General features: G+C 39.1%; 1 protein-coding gene across 5 annotated transcripts in view; it reads left to right on the top strand.

Moving 5' to 3' along the window:
• OXR1 (oxidation resistance 1) overlaps positions 1 to 19684 on the top strand; it is a 263521-nt gene that overhangs the window by 139273 nt on the left and 104564 nt on the right. For all 5 annotated transcript variants that reach the window (XM_065668798.1, XM_065668794.1, XM_065668799.1 and 2 more), the window contains one exon: positions 619 to 815. In XM_065668798.1, the coding sequence (XP_065524870.1) occupies positions 619 to 815 (197 nt within the window). The remainder of the gene's footprint in view (positions 1 to 618; positions 816 to 19684) is intronic.

Genomic DNA, 19684 nt, shown 5'->3' on the forward strand with positions numbered 1-19684 from the left:
ATAAGTTGTACTCTACCTGGATGCCATTAATGAGTAATACTGATTTCTTCTGTAGGACAGAGAATTTATCTTCCTCTGTAAGTTGCTGTTCCAGTGAATAAAATGGTACCTGGGGTTAGTAGGACCCCTGAGTTTCAGTGAAAAGCAGCACGCTGAAGTTATTTCAGAATGAGAAATGTAGCTGTAGAGCTCTGTCTGAATTCAGAAGATCGTAAGTCAGTGCTTTTCTCTTGGACCTTTCAGCAACACTGTGCAAATGATTTAATTTCTCTGTACTCCCCTTGTCTGTGGAAACTTGAGCCAGGCAACTTAATGATAGGTTAATTGTTGGCAGCTCATCTCTCTGAAATAAAGTAGGGATTGATTGTTCAAGCAGCTCAGCAAGCTGACCTGAGGGCATTTTACCATTTGTAGCTACATGTGAAATGCAAGTGCTGTGACTGATTTAGGAGGAGCTGAAAGGGGAAATTAATACAAGGCCTAATTTATCACTGCTATTCTGTGTTCTGCTGTGACATGCACAAATTGTTGTACAATGAATATATCACTGTTACTCTACACATAATCTAGGTATAGAATGATGGAGAGTAATATCTTTCTGCCTTAAATTGCCTTTAGATTAAAGAAAAAGTCCCAGTCGGTGGATATTGGTGGGCCAGGATGCAACCCAGTGGCGCCTGAAGCTCAAACACCCCAGCAGAGTAAATCTTTGCTTGCCACTAAGACAGCTGCTTCTGAGGAAGAGCAGAATAACACCACAAACACCCAAAGGCGCAATCCACGGAGGAGTGAGTTGAAGAGATACTACACCATTGGTGAGTTTTCTTTCACAGAAAAAAATCAAATATACTTAATAAATAGTCAAGGTCTTCTTGTTTATCTGCGATTTTTTTCTTTTGGTTAATTGCAGTTGCCTACTAAGATTACAAATGCCCACAGGGAGCATTAAAATATCGTATTTTAATGCTGATGTCAAACTACCCTGAAGAATTAACCTGCTTTATTTATCTTGCACCATTTAAGAGAATTCATTCTTCTGCCTTTTTTTCCTTAAGAACAAATACTGAAGAATGCATAAAAGCAATTTTGTGAAGAATGTTGTAGGAAGAACATAATTGCCTCTGACAATGGGTTGGATCAGAGTTTCGGCAGAGATTGTTTAGTATGCTCCTGGTTAGAAAGGATTCCAGTTCGGAGAGGGAGGAGGCCTGCTGAATGTGAGGGATTAATTAGGGTAGTTTCTGTTTATCCTTCTGTGAATATTTCAGTTTTCTGGATATTCTTCTGTGATTTCAGCACCTACACAATTCTTACAAAACCATTTTAGGCACCCTAGAAGATACTTCGTAAGTTGCTTCACCATTTCGGGACTGTCTTGAACTGATACTGATGAAAGTAGAAACCTACCACACCACCAAAATGAGTTCTTAATCTAACAAGATTAAAAATATAAGATTGGTAAATCAGCCATAGTTGAATGTTTTTCTATGATCACCCGAAACACAGTCAGTGCATGGAAGCACAGACTCAGGTTTGCATTTATCTGCTTGTTAAATTTGACTCACCTGCATTTTCTTTGGGGAACTTTTACAAAATCCGTATAATGTGAATTTGATTGATTTGTTTTAATATTGTATAGCACTTTATGTGACAGACTTATTGACTGGAAGAGACCTCTGAAGGTTATATATTCTGGTGTCCTGTTTGAGGTGGGACTTCAGCCAACACTAGATCAGAACAGCCAACTCTTTGTCTTGCTGAGTCTTGACAATCTCCGTGGGGGGATATTCCACAGCCTCTGTGTACTGTGCTGGAGCATGGACAGTGGGTCTGTAGAGAGCAGCATTCACGGGCAACTTGCCCGTAAACAGATGCTAACATTTGCAAGCAACAGTTGCAGACCCAGGGGAAGTACGAGGGGAACAGACCTCAGAAGGTGGCCAACCTTACATGTTTTTCTTAAGCATCATCTTCCATTACCCTTGTACAGAGTACTGGGCAATTTGGCCTGGCTGGACTGACCCAGAATGGGAGATGTACTGTGTTTATGTTCTTATACATACAGCCTTGTCTCTGTGGCTTACCTAAATCACATGGAAGAAGTTGCTAGAGCCAGTGTTACTATACACTACATAATGCTTGAGTTTTCCTGACAGGCACACTGAAGAAACAAGAGTTTTTCTATATTTTCACAAACAGTATGGCAGGTTCAAGGTTTAATCTTGGATGGCACGGTGCTGATACCAGGTGACCATGTTTACTGTACTGGCTCAGTTCTGATATTTAGTCTATGGCTTTGGTAACCTGAGAGAAACAATAATTATCTTCTCAGAGATCCCATCAACTTCAGCATACTGTAAGTTATATCACCACCTTGATTTAAGTAATTTTGTGTGATTTGTTTCAATAATAACTTCTAATAGTCGAAGTCTAATCAAATTGTTTGTGACTTTCTGGGGATGAATGGACTGACACATCTGCAGTGGTCTGGGACTCTGAAATAGAAAAATACCAGATTCTAGAGATGTTTTATGTGCAGTTGGCTGTTAAATAGCTTAAACAAGCACATTAGGCTTGTTGCTGACCTAATACAATTACAAAGAGGTCTACCTTGTTTTGCCCTTGTTTGCAAGTTGTTCTCTACTAAAAGAGTTCCAAGTCCAAGATGGAGCAACATGAACTAATCATTACTGTGATAAATGGATTAAGAAAATGTGTTAGAAAACCAATGCTCTCAGCTGGCCTAGTTTATTTAGCTTAAAAATTAGTGTTCTGCTACATTAACCTCAGATCAGATTGGCAAATGATAGTGTTTATGGTAGTGACTAATGGAGCTTGAGCAAACAAATGCCAATTGTGTTTTCTGTTACTCTAATTTTTCCTTAATAACTTATTTGCAGTAATTATCATGATCTTCAAAGTACTTTATGGATATGAGAACTGAGTTCAAATCTGGGTTCATAAAAGTATGACATCTATATTTAGACATGTGCATACATACAGTTTATGTGTTGTAAAATGTAAATGTCATCACCACATTACTTATTAAATGCCCCTGCCAGATTTGTTGATGGCTCCCCATTTTATTGAATAGCCATGCAGCTTAAATTAATATATCAAGAAACGTGTAATTAGCATTACTTTATCAACTCATGGAAAGAGTAAAATCAAAATGATTTTAAATGCGCATTGTTTTGATTTGGCTATGCAGAAGGCACTTCAGAGATCGTTATATAAATCTGCTTTTATAAATCAGACCCAGAGGCACATGAGCATTTACCTTGAATGCTTTGCAGAAGAAATTGTAGCAGCTTTGTATGCTTGCAGCTACTGTGAACAGATACTGGCACTTGTCTGAGAGTCTATGTTCCTAAATACTCTTTGCAGATTATATACACCGCAGGTGCATGCAGATTTACGTTGGACCTTTTGAAGGTGAATGTGTAGTGGGGAAAGAAAATCCTGGTAATTCCAAGATTTTAAAATTTCATCAGCACTGCTCCTACTGTAGAGAACAATCCACAAGATTATACTTATTTTGCTTTTCTTCTTTCCCACAGTCTGCATCTCAGGTGCTTTCCAAACTTAATGAGTGCAGCTGCACTCTTTAAAAGTTGGGGGAAAGTAGGTAAGAGAGAGAAGAACTGAGAGGAAGAGGCAATGGGGAACAAGTTGTGTGCTCGAATGAAATGAAACAGAAAATGGAGAGTCAGTGAGGGAGAGAACTAAGTCTTCCATATGGCAGGCTCAGCAGGCAGGAAGGCTCCTACACCTCCAGTGCTGAGCTGGTGTGAAGAAATTGAGTGGGAACTCCTAGATTAATAAGGCGAGTGTAGGAAAAACAGTCTGCATGGTGGGTTGGATGAAGTTTTTTGGAGAACTCTAGAAACGGCACCCAAGACACTTAAAACCCTAAAATTAGGCTTTTTTAGGTGCCTCAGGGACTTAAAAATTCAGGCCACTTATTTCTGAAGTGTTTATTGTTGAGCAGCTCCCTTGGAAGAGAAAAAGAAGGTATCTGGGTCTTCAGCACTCTAAAAAGTGGGCTGGATTATTATACAATGGAGAATTACATGTGTAACCTGGATTCAAAGCAGTAAGGCTGTATCAGCTTAAAGCTGTGCCTAAGCTGCAGCGAGCTGCTCTTAGCTGGCTGGTAGGACCCAATGAAGGATTGTAGGACTACATTTCATGGTATGATGCCTCAGGATATATGTTTAGCAATTTATTAAGGTGACTGAAATAGCTAATATTGTCACCTGTGAAGATATACACTTGACATATATATTCTGTTTCTCATTAAGCCATGACAGCCTGGTGTATAGTGCTTAGATGCCTCTAAGGGGATATACCCAGCAGGCCTAGTAACTCTGGTTTTGTAGATGCAGAAGGCTTTCTTTTGTTGTATTTGCCATTAAAATAAAACTGCAGCACTGGTATGGAGTAAATACATTACTTAAAAATAAGATGGTTGCATAAAAATATTTCCCTGCTTCTAGGAATAGGGCAAAAGAAATTGTGAAGCAGGACAGTAGTTCATACTAGAAAATGTTAGAGTACAATCTTGAAGGGGAGTGGAAGTATTCAGCAGTTTCTATCTTCTAATGAAAGCCTTAATGCAAATGTTGCTGTACAGGCTTCTGCTAGCAGAGCTTATTTCATTTAGAAGATGACTGTCAACTGTCTCAAGAGGCATCTTTTGTTGGTATAGTCTCTGTAATTTAGCCAGAATGCATGAGTATGTGTACATAATACACAGCATGAGGACACCTGGGAAATACTAATTGCCAAGGTTCCCTTCACTCCAGTGGTTCATTGTTTAAACATTTATTTCCACTTATAAAAAAAATGTAAAAGGAACAAGCCCTTTTCTTCTCCAGTCTCACTTGCAGATGGGGAAAGCAGAAATCTTAATAAAGAAAATATTTGCTGTTAGTTTGACCTGGTCATATTAGTACTCTATACTTGTATATTCATTGAATATCAACTTGTTACCTATTCAGAGTAGTGGAATTAACTGATATAAAATCAGTGTGAAAGAGAAATGAAGCTTTTGGGGTAAGCAACACTTGAGGTAAGCATAAATACATATTAATTGACTAAGTTTCCAAAACAACTCTCTAGCAGCTAATGCTAAATTGACAAATAGGAAAAGACAGATTTTCTTGTGGGCTCCTAATCCTGTTTTCAAGAGAGAAAGTTTCACTGTGTAGTCACTTTAAATTAGTTGTGATTAGTTTAGTCACTACTACTAATTTAGTACTTAAAAATGTATTACTGTGAAAAGAAGATGGATCTTCTAAAGAATTTGATGGCATATAAATGTAAGTAATGAATGTTCACAAGAATTATTATTAATGTACATAACACGAGAGTGTTTAGAATAGAAAAGATTTTGTGCGGAAACCTAAAGAAAAATCTTTTTCTCAAGTGATAAGTAAGTTCTAGTCTGTTCCTCCTGTTGTGAAAGGGAGAACAAAAATGAAAACTGAACAGCTACTATGTAGTGGATATAACTATACCTAACCCTTGTGCTATATGCTTCTGAATGAGTCCATTTAAGTAATTATTTTTACAATGATTTGGAAGCATAAATATCATATTGTTTACATGTGTGGTAGATTCACTTTCTTTCTGTTTACGTACATTCCAGGCTGCTTCCATAAAATTATTACTTGCTTTAAAATATGTCAGAGCTACCAGATTAAATGTAAATTCATCCATATTACTGTATTTATATGGTGTCATACTATCTGCTAATATAAAATTGTTATGTGGGACTAACATCATTTGAAGCGGTGACTTCATATGTCAGAGATCTCTTGTCCTAATGGAGCTTTGTTACTCATGGACCAGTTTAGCCTTTCTGGAGAGTGGTATGAGAGAACCATAGACCGTTGGTCAAACATCATGGTGAATCTGCACCTGAAAACATGTACTTATTTAAATCAATCTGAGAATCCTGTAGGGTTTATATCATGGCATTACTTGCTATTGTAGTCACTGATTAAAAACAAAGTTAGGGGGCTGCCTCTTGCCTTCTTCTCTAAAATAAGTATAAAACCTATTTGAAGGGCAGATATTGTGGCTGTTTGTTTCTTTTTTATTGCTCAAATCCCTTCCTGCTCTATGAGATTTTATTTGGGGTGCTCCAGAAATACCATATTCTTTTTAGGGGATGTGATCTGATAAAAGTTGGTGTGTTTACTCTAGAAAGGTTTTCCTGCAAAGAATACTCTCTTTCCAAGCATGTCTTTGAAAGGTTCTTCTTACCAGTTGAATATATTTGCTTCTACTCTTCTGCAGAATTATATATGCTTCCTTTCTGTACTAGGTCCCAAATATCCAGTTTTTCTCCTATTGGCACAATTACCTTTCTTATTTGTTGCTAATGCTAGCAAAGTATGTGACATATTAGGTGTACTGAAAGCTGTTAGATAATTGGTGGAGTGTGGTGTAGTAGATGCTGTGAATTTGGGCTGTGTCCTCTCCCTTTTAGGGAAGGATAGATGGGAGATGAAGCTGCCAACTCTCTCTCGGAGGATCCAGATGCTGTTCACACACATTTGCAGTGTCTGACTCTGCCCCATTCAATGCACTTACAATTTCATTATTGAACATTTACTGCTTTTTGAGGAACATCACCCTGACTGCTACCTTTCAAATATGATCTCAGAAACCTTTAGAGGAGGAGGCCATTTATCCTAGCACCTCACTGTGAGTGACAAGGAAAGAGAAATATTTTGTGGAACATGTGGATAATAAGGGAAATGGCTTTTGTGGCAACAGTAACTATGCAAACTTCTTACTCATTCACCTTTCCTGCAGATTTTTATTAGTGATTCAGATCACGCAGTTACTCTGGATGAGCAAACAAGCATTTGTTCATGTCTTTGTTTTTCTCTCTCTCTTTTTTAGGATTTAAAACTTGGAGCCATTAAAAGCCAGTTTTTAATGTTGTATCATTCTTTTGTCCTTTACAGATACGCTGTGTATCCTGTGTATTATCTGTGAATATAAATGAGTTCTAAGCTATAGACACAGCATCCACCAGAAAAGTGATTCTCATTAATGTCGTTTCATCCCAGCATGTCCTTTTCTTAGCATTTGGTTTTATTTTTAATCGTATCGATTGCTATCATATCATCTGCTGAGTCATTCTGGGAAGTATCTCAGAATTCCTTTGCTTTACCTCACGACAAAGCTGAAATCTTTTATGGTTCTATAGGCAAGCTACTCAGCTTGCAAGATCAGCTAATAGCATGTATTACTGGTATACTAAGATTTGAATCTCGGGGGGAGAAACTGATTTTACCTGTAGGCTCTAAGCTGGCAGAGGGTGCATCACTTTTGGTCTCTCATTCTGTGTAAGGGAAAAATGACTAAAATAAAAGGATGTTGTTTCTGACACCTCAGATGTGCTTTGTGCACCAGTCTTTTGAGTACTGTGAAACAGCAGAGACTTCCTCCTAACAGTAAAAGAACAAACAAGGAAAATGTGGATTCAGTGCTGAAATAGCTGGGTGATTTAGTGATAGCAGATGCAGATAAGGCTGAGGCTTTTGAGCCTGAAGGGAAAACAATAATTTCTGGTAGTGGGAAAGAGCTAAGTCAGGGCTTGAGAAAAATCTTGGTCCATAGAAGTTCATGGGACCTAATGGGATGCATATGAAGGATGCTGAAGGAGCTGGCTGTGGTTGTTTTGAGGCTGCTATCAATCACCTTTAAAAGGTCATGAAGGTAATGGGAGGTCCATGATGACTGGGGAAAGGCAAATGCTGCTCCCTTTTCGCTTTTTCAGAAAGGACAAGAAGGATTATCCAGGTAACTATAGGCTATTCAGCCTCACTTTTAGTCCCTAAGAAAACTGTGGGGCAGATCCTCTTTGAAGCTGTTTCTAGACAAGTGAAGAAGTTGGTAGCCGGTATGGCTTTACCATGGGTAAATTGTGACTTTTGAACTTTATTGTCCTCTGGGATGAAACTAAGAGTTCTGTGGGTGATGGGAGATTGGCAGATACCATAAACCATTACTTTAGCACATACCAAGTTTTTGTCATGGTCATCATTTTCCAGAGCATCTCTGTGTCCATGTTGCTGCATTATGGCCTAGATGGCTAGACTGCTTGGTGTCTGGGAAAACTCAAAAGGCAGTAGTTACCAAGATGATCAGGGGCCCTGTGAGGAAAGGCTGAGGCAGCTGGAGAAGGGATAGATTCAGAGGGACCTTACAGAAGCCTGCCACTATCTGCAGGGAGGCCACCAAGAAGGTATCTCGTAGTTGGCACTTTGCAGTGGTGCAAGGCAGGACGATGGGAGATGACTGGCCTAAATTGAAATATGAGAAGTTTAGACTTGATATGAGGAAAAACTTTTTCCCAGCCAAGCAGTGCAGCAGGATGTCCAGAGAACTTTGTAGTCTCTATCTTTAGAGGTTTTCAAGACCCAACAGGGAAAAGCCCCATATAACAAGGTCTGACCTCACTGATGACCCTGTTTTGAGCAGGTGATAGACTTCAGGCCTCCTGAGGACTTTCCCAGCCTGATTCAAGCTCTAAATGTGAGGAAGTGAGTTTTCCTTATAAGCATTGAGTAGTTTACTGCTTTCATCAGCAGAGAACACTCTCCTCATCCAGGTATAAGAGCCTAAATTTTGCAGTCTGCATCATGGACTGCTAGGCTACATTGTTTTCCAGATAGTTTGTCTGGTAAAATTCCCTATGGGAATATTATCACACCAACACTCCTGTTGTGATTATTTTTATTTTATTCATTCTGAAAGCAAATGTGAGGTTTCAGACAGCTTGATAATTCTGTGCAGCTAAGAAAAAAAAAAAAGCATGAAACCTGATTATAAAATTTGTGGGTTATTTTAATTAAAGAGAAGAAGGTCACAGTTGTTCTTCCCTGCTTCTCTAATTCCCCACTCAAAAAAAGAAAAGAAAAGAAGAAAACAATGTTTAAAAGTTCTTAAAATACTGTGGAAGAGCTGTTAGTGCAAGGGGATATTTCTGGTTTCAGGGATTAAAAAAGACACCTTTATAAAGGACCAAAGCACAAATACTGCAGGTAATCACAGTTTGGAAAGTGGTTTCCGCTCCTGAACCCACCAGTGTAAGTTTGAACATGAGGGGCTACCAAGTCTCTCCCAGCACATCCTGAGCTCCAAACAAGCTATTTGAAAGCTGCTTCTTCTGCTGCCATTTTATTTTCTTAACTAATTTTTACCCTTTCCTGTATTCAGGCTTTCTCTCTATTGCTAAACAAGAATGAGATGCAATTTTCAGGAGACAGAACTGCTGGGGTGGGTTCATCTCCAGGACAGCTAGCTATGAAGTTCCTTTTGGAGTTTAACAAACTGGTTTGTTATTATGCTCTTCCCCCAAAAAATCCGTGGGAACTGTTGTTGCTAAACCCTGATTTTTATCTTGGGCCAGGAAGAGCAGCTGGATTTTATCATGGAGTTATTGTACTGTTGAGCATTGCACAATTACAGAGCATTAGTATGCACATAGGAGTATGCAAAGACTTTACAAGCATAAAATATTCAACATTTATGAAAGAAGCCCTTTTATAAATTTAGATACTAATTGGCCAGATATGTTCATGAAAACTAAATAGTGGCAGCAGCCCCACTATGTTTCCAATGAGTCTCATTAATTAACATGCTTGAGAGATTCTTTTATTCTTCTAATTTGTAGATGATAGAATGACAGTCTCTTCCCTCTGCCAGGAGAAATGTGGCAAGCACGATTTGTTGTCAGAGTTGTTGGCTTGCAGTTTCTTAGGCACCTTAGCCATACTTTTAAGAACATGCGTGACCACTTGGGTGTGTAATACATGCTTTTGTGATCTATCTGCAGTTTAAAATATGCTGTTCCTTTTTTATTTGCATGTAAAACAGTGCTGAGATTGACTGCTCAATAGTTTGCCAAGTTTCTGATGTTCCTGCTCTAAGGAAGTCTGAGAGAAAGTACATCTCCAATATAGTCCTTTTTGAAAACATACAACTCCGATGTGTTAAGAAAATTAAATGATGTTTTGAGAAACTGGCTCTTTATTCTGCAAATTAAATTACATATGTTCTATTCATCAACAAGAAACTCTTTATTTTCATAAAACATGAGACACTGATTGTCTACAAGTCAAGACTTCCCAACATAGCTGCTAATGTTAACGTCAGCTGGGCATTGAAAACTGCTGGGATCTCAGGGAGAAACTGGTGCCAATGTGAACCCTGAGGAATACTGATAGATACCACTGCTGACTATAAGCTAGCAAAAAGTCATCTAGTGGTGTGGTCCACGCTCAGCTCCAGGAGGAAAAGATGGATCCCTTTGGGGTTGCACCTACATAAGCCACAGCTGAGTTGGATGTGATAGTTTTAGTTAAGGTAGAACAACATTCCCATGTTACCTGACACTAATCTGAATCTGTACTTATTCATTGCATTTTTTTTAAATTAGTATTTTACACATATATTCCAAACCTGTCAGATAGAAGAGGAAAATATAACAGTTGTGAAAGATAAACCTTATTAGCAAAGATCTTATTGTTTGCTGGAAAACAAACCAAGCCAAGTTTTTACATACTACATTTCTCTTAAAGGGTTACAGATGGGATTGTAACTCGTCACAAGCAAAAAGGTATGAGAGTTCAGATAATTTGAGAAGGGTTCTCCTCAAACCCTAGAGCAGTCTTTTGCAAGAGAGGAAGAATGTTTTGCTATGAGAAGGTTGTGCTGGAGGACTGGCTTTTTAAATGAGAGTACATCTGGTGAAGTAGTGTTTTCTTAGCAATAGCATGTCATTGATTACACTTGATTGTAACTAACCTGCCAGAAAACACTTTTTCCAATAAGCTCCGTAATGTAGGTGGATTGGGTTCAGCTCAGTGTCTCAATATTCTCTGAAAAGGGTTCCTGCATTTGATGGTCTTTTAGAAGCCCCATCTCCATTATTTTTCTGCCATAAACACCATCAAATTGATATCCTTACTTCATTTCTCAGATATAGAAAAAGCATGACTTCACTTTCTTTTGGATGGTTTGCCAATTTATTCCTCAGGGCCATAAATGTTTTTCTCTACACTGGCAAGAACAGCTTGCCGCAAGTAAGTTCTTCTGTAATTATTAATTATTTTTTCTTGGTGGGGGGAGTTGCTAAATGGCTTGTAGGGACATCTTGAAACAGAATGTTTATTTCTGAAAACATGAATACTGAAGCTGTCTTACACTGGGAGAGAACAAAAATTCCCTATTACAACTTGTATCTATATGACTTAGCAAACAAAGTGTGAGAAATTATTTCATCTGCTTGAAATCATGTATCTGAAGGTTCTATAATTTATCTGAATAAACCACGAATAAGCTCTGCTTGGGTACAGCAAGGGATATCTGATTGTGGAGGTGAAGGTGCTGGAGACAAGGAATGGGTAGCACTGTAGATGTGGAGAATGTAGGATCAGTGGAGCACCAATACAAGAGGAAAGCAGCAAAAGGGTAGGAGAGCAAGCAAAGGAGAAGGGAGCCCAGGGAGTGAGGAGGAGAAGACATATTGATAAGTTCACTTGAAGAGCTTGAATAATGATAGAGTATATCAGAAAAGCCCTGTCTCATGCCATAATGCAATCAGCCAGTGTACTTCTGATTCTCGTTCTGCTGATTACATTCCTATTTTGATATTAAGACCAATTTTTAATTTTAAAGAACGGGGAGAGAATTTCTAGGTAACTTATTCCAAATATACTGATAAGAAGTCTTTTCTTTCAGTTATACTTTTGTGAGGGGGAAAAGGTGGAAACGTTTAGCATATTTTAGGTACCCACCCACTTGTAGACTTGTTACTTACCCCTTTTCTACTGTCAGGATGACTGATGTGTGAATAAGATGTAAAAATAGAGAGGAAAAAACCTAAATATAATTTGTTTCTCAGTTGCTAGAGACTTCAGTGGGATCATGTTTTTCCAACCAATGCACATAGGCTGTATGAATGTAAAACTGTGTGTTGAACCTCATACACTGAAGAGGTATCTGCTTAACAGCACAACTGATTTTTCAGTTTTGAATGTTTATAAGCTACCTGTAAATTAGCATCCTGTCTCTGTGCTCTGGAAGATATGAGATGCACGTTACAGTGGTTTTGTGTTTTGTTTTGTTGGGTTTTGTTTGTTTGGGGGTTTTTTTTAGCACAATGTAGAGTTCATTCTATCTTTGCTAAAGGAAATAGTGAAAAAATACTATTTCTACAAGCAGGACTGATTGTTAGTATTTGCAGTTCTTATTTTCTGCGGGTTGCATTCCATGATCTTTATGTTTATCTGCTGAATAAAGCAAGTTCCTCTAAAACCATCTGCAGCTTTCTTTGGTACCTCCCAGGTCTTCAGTTAGCTTGTTTGTTAAGGCAGAAGTATCAAAACTATGAAATGTATGCACAAATAGCCTTGAGATGTAATTCAGATATGTGTCCTTCTCAAACGTCAAGCCAACAATATGCCTGTTTGGGGAGGGGAGCTGTATTTTTAAGTCCAAAGGAAAAAGTAATGTGAAGGGCAGTTGGACTCCTCAATCCCAAACTTTCCTGTGGAGGCCATTTGTAAGCCCAGGGTAACAGCAGTGGGATGGGCCTTTCCAGGAGCCAGCTACTGAAAACTGGGAATTAGAAGGCTGTGTAACAGTGCCACCAGGTGATAGAACAAAATTTAGGGTTTGCTGCTAGCGTAATTCAGTTCGACAATTATTTGCATCTACTTCCTAGTCTAGTGTATGTAGATCCTCAGACATAACTAACCCATGTTTGCTCTAAGATCCATCATAAAGATAACTTGTCTTTATGGGGAGTTCATCGATGGGGTTTTTTTTCAGGAGAAGAGTGGGGTAACTTTTGGTGTTCTTTGCAATTTTTGTGGTTTTCAGGGAGGCATGTTCAGGTTATGGCAGAAGGATCCGTCTCTGTGCTTGTTTACTTCTGAGAGAGCACAGATGAGAGAAGAATCAAGACACTAGTCTAACAAATATCAGTCTTATTTATGTGAAACCCCAAGGCATATGAGATAAATGTATTAATTGTTATTGATGCCAATTTGCATCTAGGTTATTTAGCATCAAGTAATGTTATCTGAAGGCAAATTTAAGTTATATGTGACAGCTGTGATGATCCTGCTGGTGAGATTTATGTAGAAAAGTTGCTCAGAATGTGGTCCCATCCTAGTGGGGAAATTCATATTAATAAGATATCTACAGCTCTGAGTTTGTTAGCTAACTAATGTTAGTTGTTTACTAACACCCTGGACATATTACCATAATGGAAAAGCTGTTATGCAATCTACCATCATAGCAAGAGAAAATTAAATAAACAGGAGTCCCGTACAACAAAGTATATATTCAGGAGGCACTGATAAAGGTGATACTGAATTATTAAACTTCTAAAATAATTTACGCTTTAGGTATATCCATATTTGTTGATAAAAACAGGATCTTTACTTAAAATGTCATTGGATTTCTTTGCTTGAAGCAACCTGATGGGTATCCCACTCAGGGAAATGCTACAAGTAACTGAATTAGAGGATGCAGGGGAACCAATGTGTTTTCAGTTTATGACTTGTATTCTGTCTGCTAGAGCTTGTTGTTTCCTAGGGTGTAAGGATGTCAAGAAAGTTCTGGTGTCCTCAACATAAAAAGGACATGGAACTGTTGGAACAAGTCCAGAGGAGGGCCACGAGGATGATCAGGGGACTGGAGCACCTCCTGTATGAAGACAGGCTGAGGAAGTTGGGGCTGTTCAGCCTGGAGAAGAGAAGGCTGCATGGGGACCTAATAGCAACCTTCCAGTACCTGAAGGGGGCCTATAGGGATGCTGGGGAGGGACTCTTTGTCAGGGACTGTAGTGACAGGACAAAGGGTAATGGGTTAAAACTTAAACAGGGGAAGTTTAGATTGGATATAAGGAGGAAATTCTTTCCTGTTAGGGTGGTGAGACACTGGAATGGGTTGCCCAGGGAGGTTGTGAGTGCTCCATCCCTGGCGGTGTTCAAGGCCAGGTTGGATGAAGCCTTGTGTGGGATGATTTAGTGTGAGGTGTCCCTGCCCATGTCAGGGGGGTTGGAACTAGATGATCTTGAGGTCCTTTCCAACCCTAACTATTCTATGATTCTATGAACAAGTTTTCCCACTCTTGGAAGTTCCACTTCTTGTTTGGGAGAGGGAGGGAAGATGATGTTTGCCTTTTTCTTCTTCTTTTTTTTTATTTTTCATCAGCTTTTTTTCTGTAAGCTTCTGTAAACTCTCTAATTTGTGCTGTGTACCTTATGTGAGAGTCCTTACCTGCCATTTTTTGTATTTTCTGTGATTTTAGAGTGGATCCTCCTTCACTTGGAACAGTGGAATTGTACGCAAAATAGGATTATAAAACTTCCTCCTTCTCTTAGTAAACACAACTTGATAGAAACATACTTTGTAAACAGCTTTAGTACTTGTTGATGGGTAGAGGGTTTAAATGTACTTTTTAATCTTGTATTTAAGTGACTCAAAACTATCTTCATGAGAATGATTTTGGTCTGTTTAGGCTGTAAACCAATGAACAGTTGTAAGCCTGCTGCCATCAATACCACACAAACAGATTCAGCTCAAACTATTCAATATAGATCATTTCTGTTCATCTTGATATGGTTTAAGATTTTGTTTCAGGGATCTTGTTTCACTGATGCAAGCAGGATCAAGCTTCCTTAGCAGAACGCTACCGAAAAGTCTGTTGGAATCAGCGAAATTATTTCATTCCTTTAGGAACTAAGTGTCTGTCTTCCAGTTCCGCAATGCTCTTAAATTTTATATGGGGATATAAACAAATTCCTGTTCAAGTGAACTCAACTACTCCCAAGAAATTTGCATTTAGTCACTGTGACCATGGGTGGCTTTCCTCTGTTGTATGAATGCGGATCCCCGTTGTTTTCATAATGCTGACAGTACATACAGGTAAATTAGTTTCTTCGCAAGACAGATTGTCAGCTCTGCTGTTTCATAACATTCCTTGTTCCTGATTCCAGCTCATGCTTCTGATTACTGTCTGTGAACAACTGTACAGATACGTGAGGGCAGGCTGCCCTAATCAGAGAAGTAAAATTTCCTGGTAAATGGCAGTACTGGCGGCCTGGTTGGCTGTACCAACTGGAAATCCTAGCAGAAGTCACTGAAGTTGGGAAGAAATGCCAAGAGTTTCAGGGATTGAGGACATGTTCTGATAAAGGCTGCAGTAGTCCCCTCATAATAAATTATGTATGACAGCAGTCAAATTGGTAGTGTTTCTTAATGGCTGATGATTTAAGCGCTTTTCAAATGCAGCAGATACTTATATGCTGCCATGGCTCAAGGCAGGAGAGAATAGTGCGTTGCACATCCTACGAGGAAACTAGCTGCTACCCAGTTAACCACTTCAAAATATCAATGCCTAAAAACCTGATTATCAAATTAGATTAAATGCCTTCCATTTAGCCATGTAGAGTTTGGAATACAGATATAGTAAAAACAAGTAAGCTTCACTTGGGGGCAGATACAAAAATGTCTCATTTCTTACGTACAGTACAAATATAATCTACACTACTAAGTTCAGTTGTGATCCTTGGGTGAAGGTTTAAATCTGCACAAGCTTTCAGTGTTCATGATGTTTACTCTGAGTTTTCTTCATCAAAGCTTTAAGCAGAATCCAGCCCATCGTTTTTGGATGGCGCTACTCAGTAGTTTGTATGGGGTAAGGGAAGAATTTGCTTCAACTTCATAGAAGTGGTGTGTTAGGAGTTCCTGTGATTCAAATCAGAGCATGTAATTATATTGGTAGTGGGAACAACCCAGCAGCTCCCTATCTTCCAGGCAGCACATAATGCACTGCCCAAGCAGAGAGGGGTACAGGAGAGAAGGGGATGCAACTTTGCAACTTGCTTGTTTCTTCCCCCACTTCATGTCCTTTGTACCACAGTGGATCAGTAAATTAGCCCACCTGAGTTCACAGCTTCAACTCAAGAACTGGAATTCCTCTTACAACTTGAATAATTTGCTAATGTAAATGTTTAATTCTGCTTTCTCTAGCTATTTGCCACTGTGGTGCCCAAGTGGTGTCCACATCTGCTGCGAGACCCTCAAAATACTGATAATTTATAATAAACAGGTGCTTTTTGATAATTATTTACTTTGTATGTTGCGCTAGTTTTTTCTTTAAAAAACCCTGACGTTGAACAGCACTCAGGAAAGAACTGAGCCGAACCACACTGAAGTACTGAAGCCAGCCTAGGAAGGAGCAGCCCATACTGTTTGCAAAGCTAAAACGTGGCCCTTTTGGGAACTACTGAACTCTTTTCAAATAAAAACACGTAGTGAGAACACCATCTGTGAATTTCTAATAACTTTGTGCATCAGGATCTGGTCACTGAAGTAAAACTTTTCAAGGCACAAAATTGAGTGGAAAACAGGTTCTGATTGCTGCACGAAGTTATTAGCAGCAGCAAAGGAAATAATAAACCTCTTTGCTCCAGGTCTTCTTTGCATGTAGTTGCACAGTTGTTGCAGTTTCTCAGTCATCCACCCAAAGCCATCTGTAGACATCTATCCTGTGCCTATGTGTAATCAAATCAAAGAGTTTTTAACTTCTCTTGTAACATTGTGGCAGCAAAAATACTTTATCAAGATGTAAGCGTAGGTCTTCTGTTACGGCTCCCGCTCTAGATTGTCAGTATGAAAGTACAACTTGTGAGACACAAGCTCTGTCTCCCGTGTCAATAAATTCTATGAAATGCTGTGATTTTTATAGCTGTGATAAAGATGAACGTAATGTATTTCTGTTACCTATAAAAGGGATGTAAATGTGCAAAAGTGGCTCATTCCAAAAGTTAAAAATATTTCTGTATGTTCTCTCCTCAGACCTTGTAAGATTTTGATTAAGAACCTCTTTAACTCTAAATATTTTACTAATGAGCACATAATGAATTGACTACTTCCCTCATCATGCAAGTTTCTCAAATATTGGACACTTAGTGAAATTTGACAATGCGGAGACCCTGACATTGTTAAAGCACATCATTTACTTCTTCAGTTTAAAATTGTGACTGATTCAAACTTATCATAAGATTACTCGATTAAGCAGTAGCAGTATCTTGGATGAACAAAGTGTCTTCACAGTAGCTATCTCATTTAATAGTTTGTGAGTAACACTAAGTGATCAAACCTTTAATTGCTGTGACATCTGGGAACCCCGTTAGTGAACCTCTGGTGTCTGGCGCATTACAAACAGGACAAGAGACCCAAGTCCTTTCTTCAGAGGATTTATAGTCTTAAAGGCTGCTGAGGAAGGCATAGGGATAAGCAGCACAGACTAAAGGGTGAGTGTGCCCATGCTGTGCTGGAGCTGGCCCTGTGGGAGCAAGAACCAGCCCAGGACACTGCTCTGAAGACACCTGCCCTGCCTATAAATATGCAGATTTGTGTATAAGGTGATAAACTGAGCCAGGGGGATCCAGCTCTAGACGTTAAGGCACAATTTGTACCTTAAGCAGAACTGTGCCTCTTCTGCTTCCACAGCACCCTTTGCTTCTCTGCACAAAGCTTTGCCGTAACATATGCATTTACCAAATCAGATTACCGTGAATTTGGAGATGTAGGCACAGCACTGCATTACGTGCTAGGCAGGAACAATCTCAGCTTCTCTTACTACTCCCAATGTTGTCGTAGGCAGTGTAGCAAGAGACTTAAGCAGCAGCTTAGAGGAAATTTGGAAATGTGCTTAAGGAAGTCCTTCCAAGGAGCAGTACTAGAAGAAGAACAAAAGTACTGGGGAATTAAAAGTAGTTAATTGGAGCTGGCCTAATCGGCATATCCAAGGAAGAAGCCAATTTTTGCTATTACAGGCATAGGAGAGTCAGGAGGCGGTAACTTTAAGGTATTTATTTACACAGTATTCAGGACTAAGAAAAATGAGTTGTAACAGATGGTTTTAGTTTTTAGGATATAATTTTGCTCAATTTGATTTATCGGCATTTTAAAATGTCAGTTAAATAAACAGAACAGATTTTGCCTATTTACCTGCTCAAAGTATGGATTTATGGGGCATGGAGGGAGTTAGTGGATACATCAGGAGTCTTTTAACCTCATTTACATCTTTTTTATTGGGAGCTTAGTAAGGTCTTTATTTGGATTATGCCATGAGACAACAGCTTGAACTGACATTTTTGATGTCCTGAAGTTTTAGATGTTAATGATTTCTTAGAATTTACTATTTATCTAAATGTGTTTGCACTTCACAGAAGGGTATTTAAAAAATCTGTTGTTAATGCTTTATGTTTTATACAACAGAGTTGTTTCACATGAGATGATCTAATTGATGCAGTCAAGGGAGTATATAAGGAAAATGTTCCATGTCTGTCCTCCATTGTGAAAAGATGAACTGCGGTTCACCTTACAATCATGTACATTATAACCGTGCATGTCCTCTAACAAAACTAGAATTTACTAGATTTTGAATTTACAGAAGTACTAACTGTTTATTCTTGAGAGATCAGACACTTGTCTGTGATATTGTCTATATAGGTGTATATGTGTATATATATATATTATATTCTGAATATGTATATATATATTATATTCTGAATATAACTACCTTCCCTACTAAACAGTGAATCTTACTTACAAGAAAAAAAATTTAAGATGTCCCAGGTTCAGCAGTAGCAGTCATTTTTTCTCCTTCTTAGTAACTGGTGCAGTGCTGTGTTTTTGACTTTCAGCCTGGGAACAACACTGACAACACCGATGTTTTTAGTTGCTGCTCAGTAATGTTTAGTCTGACCAAGGACTTTGTGAGCCTCATGTTCTGCCAGGGAGGAGGGAAAGCCAGGAGGAAGCAGAGACAGGACATCTGACCCAAACTAGCCAAAGAGGTATTCCATACCACAGCACGTCATGCCCAGCATATAAACTGGGGGGCAGTTACCCGGAAGGGTTAGATCACTGCTCGGTCGGGCTGGGCATCAGTTGGCGGGTGGTGAGCTGCAGTATTCTCTTCCCTTGTTATTTCCCTTGTCATTATTATTATTGGTGGTAGCAGCAGTGATTTGTGTTATACCCTAGTTACCGGACTGTTCTTATCTCAACCCATGCGAGTTACATTCTTTTGATTCTCCTCCCCATCCCTCTGGGAGCAGGGGGAGGAAAGGGGGAGGAGTGAGCGAGTGGCTGTGTGGTTCTTAGTTGCCGGTTTGGCTTAAACCACGACATAAGGATACTTAAACTGGCAGGAAAAGTAGTATTACACTTATTTGAGCTAATATGTTGCAATTATGCCAGTAAGAGCTCATGGAATTAACAAGAGGTTATCAAGCTTTTCCACTCTGCTCACTAGCCCAGAACTAGTTCAGGCTGGTGGCTCTGAGTGGGATCCAGGCCTCTGGAATTAACTAGTGTTATGGGAATGGTTTCTACTGGTTAGGTGTGTCATAAAGACTATAGCAATTAATGCTAATGAGCTGCCATATTAGCAGCCGTGGCACAGAGACTGAAAGGTGGAGGATCATAGAGTAAACATTAGTCTCCCACCCGTGAAGTGGTCCCTGCAGGGCTGTGTTCAACCTAATTGCTGAGAAGGTACTGAGAATACATTCAGGCTGTGGTAGAGTGGTCTATCTGTCATGCTGATAAAGCAGGGTCTCCAGTC

This window comes from Lathamus discolor, chromosome 2 (genome assembly GCF_037157495.1).
Source record: "Lathamus discolor isolate bLatDis1 chromosome 2, bLatDis1.hap1, whole genome shotgun sequence".
In the NCBI taxonomy this organism is placed as follows: domain Eukaryota; kingdom Metazoa; phylum Chordata; class Aves; order Psittaciformes; family Psittacidae; genus Lathamus; species Lathamus discolor.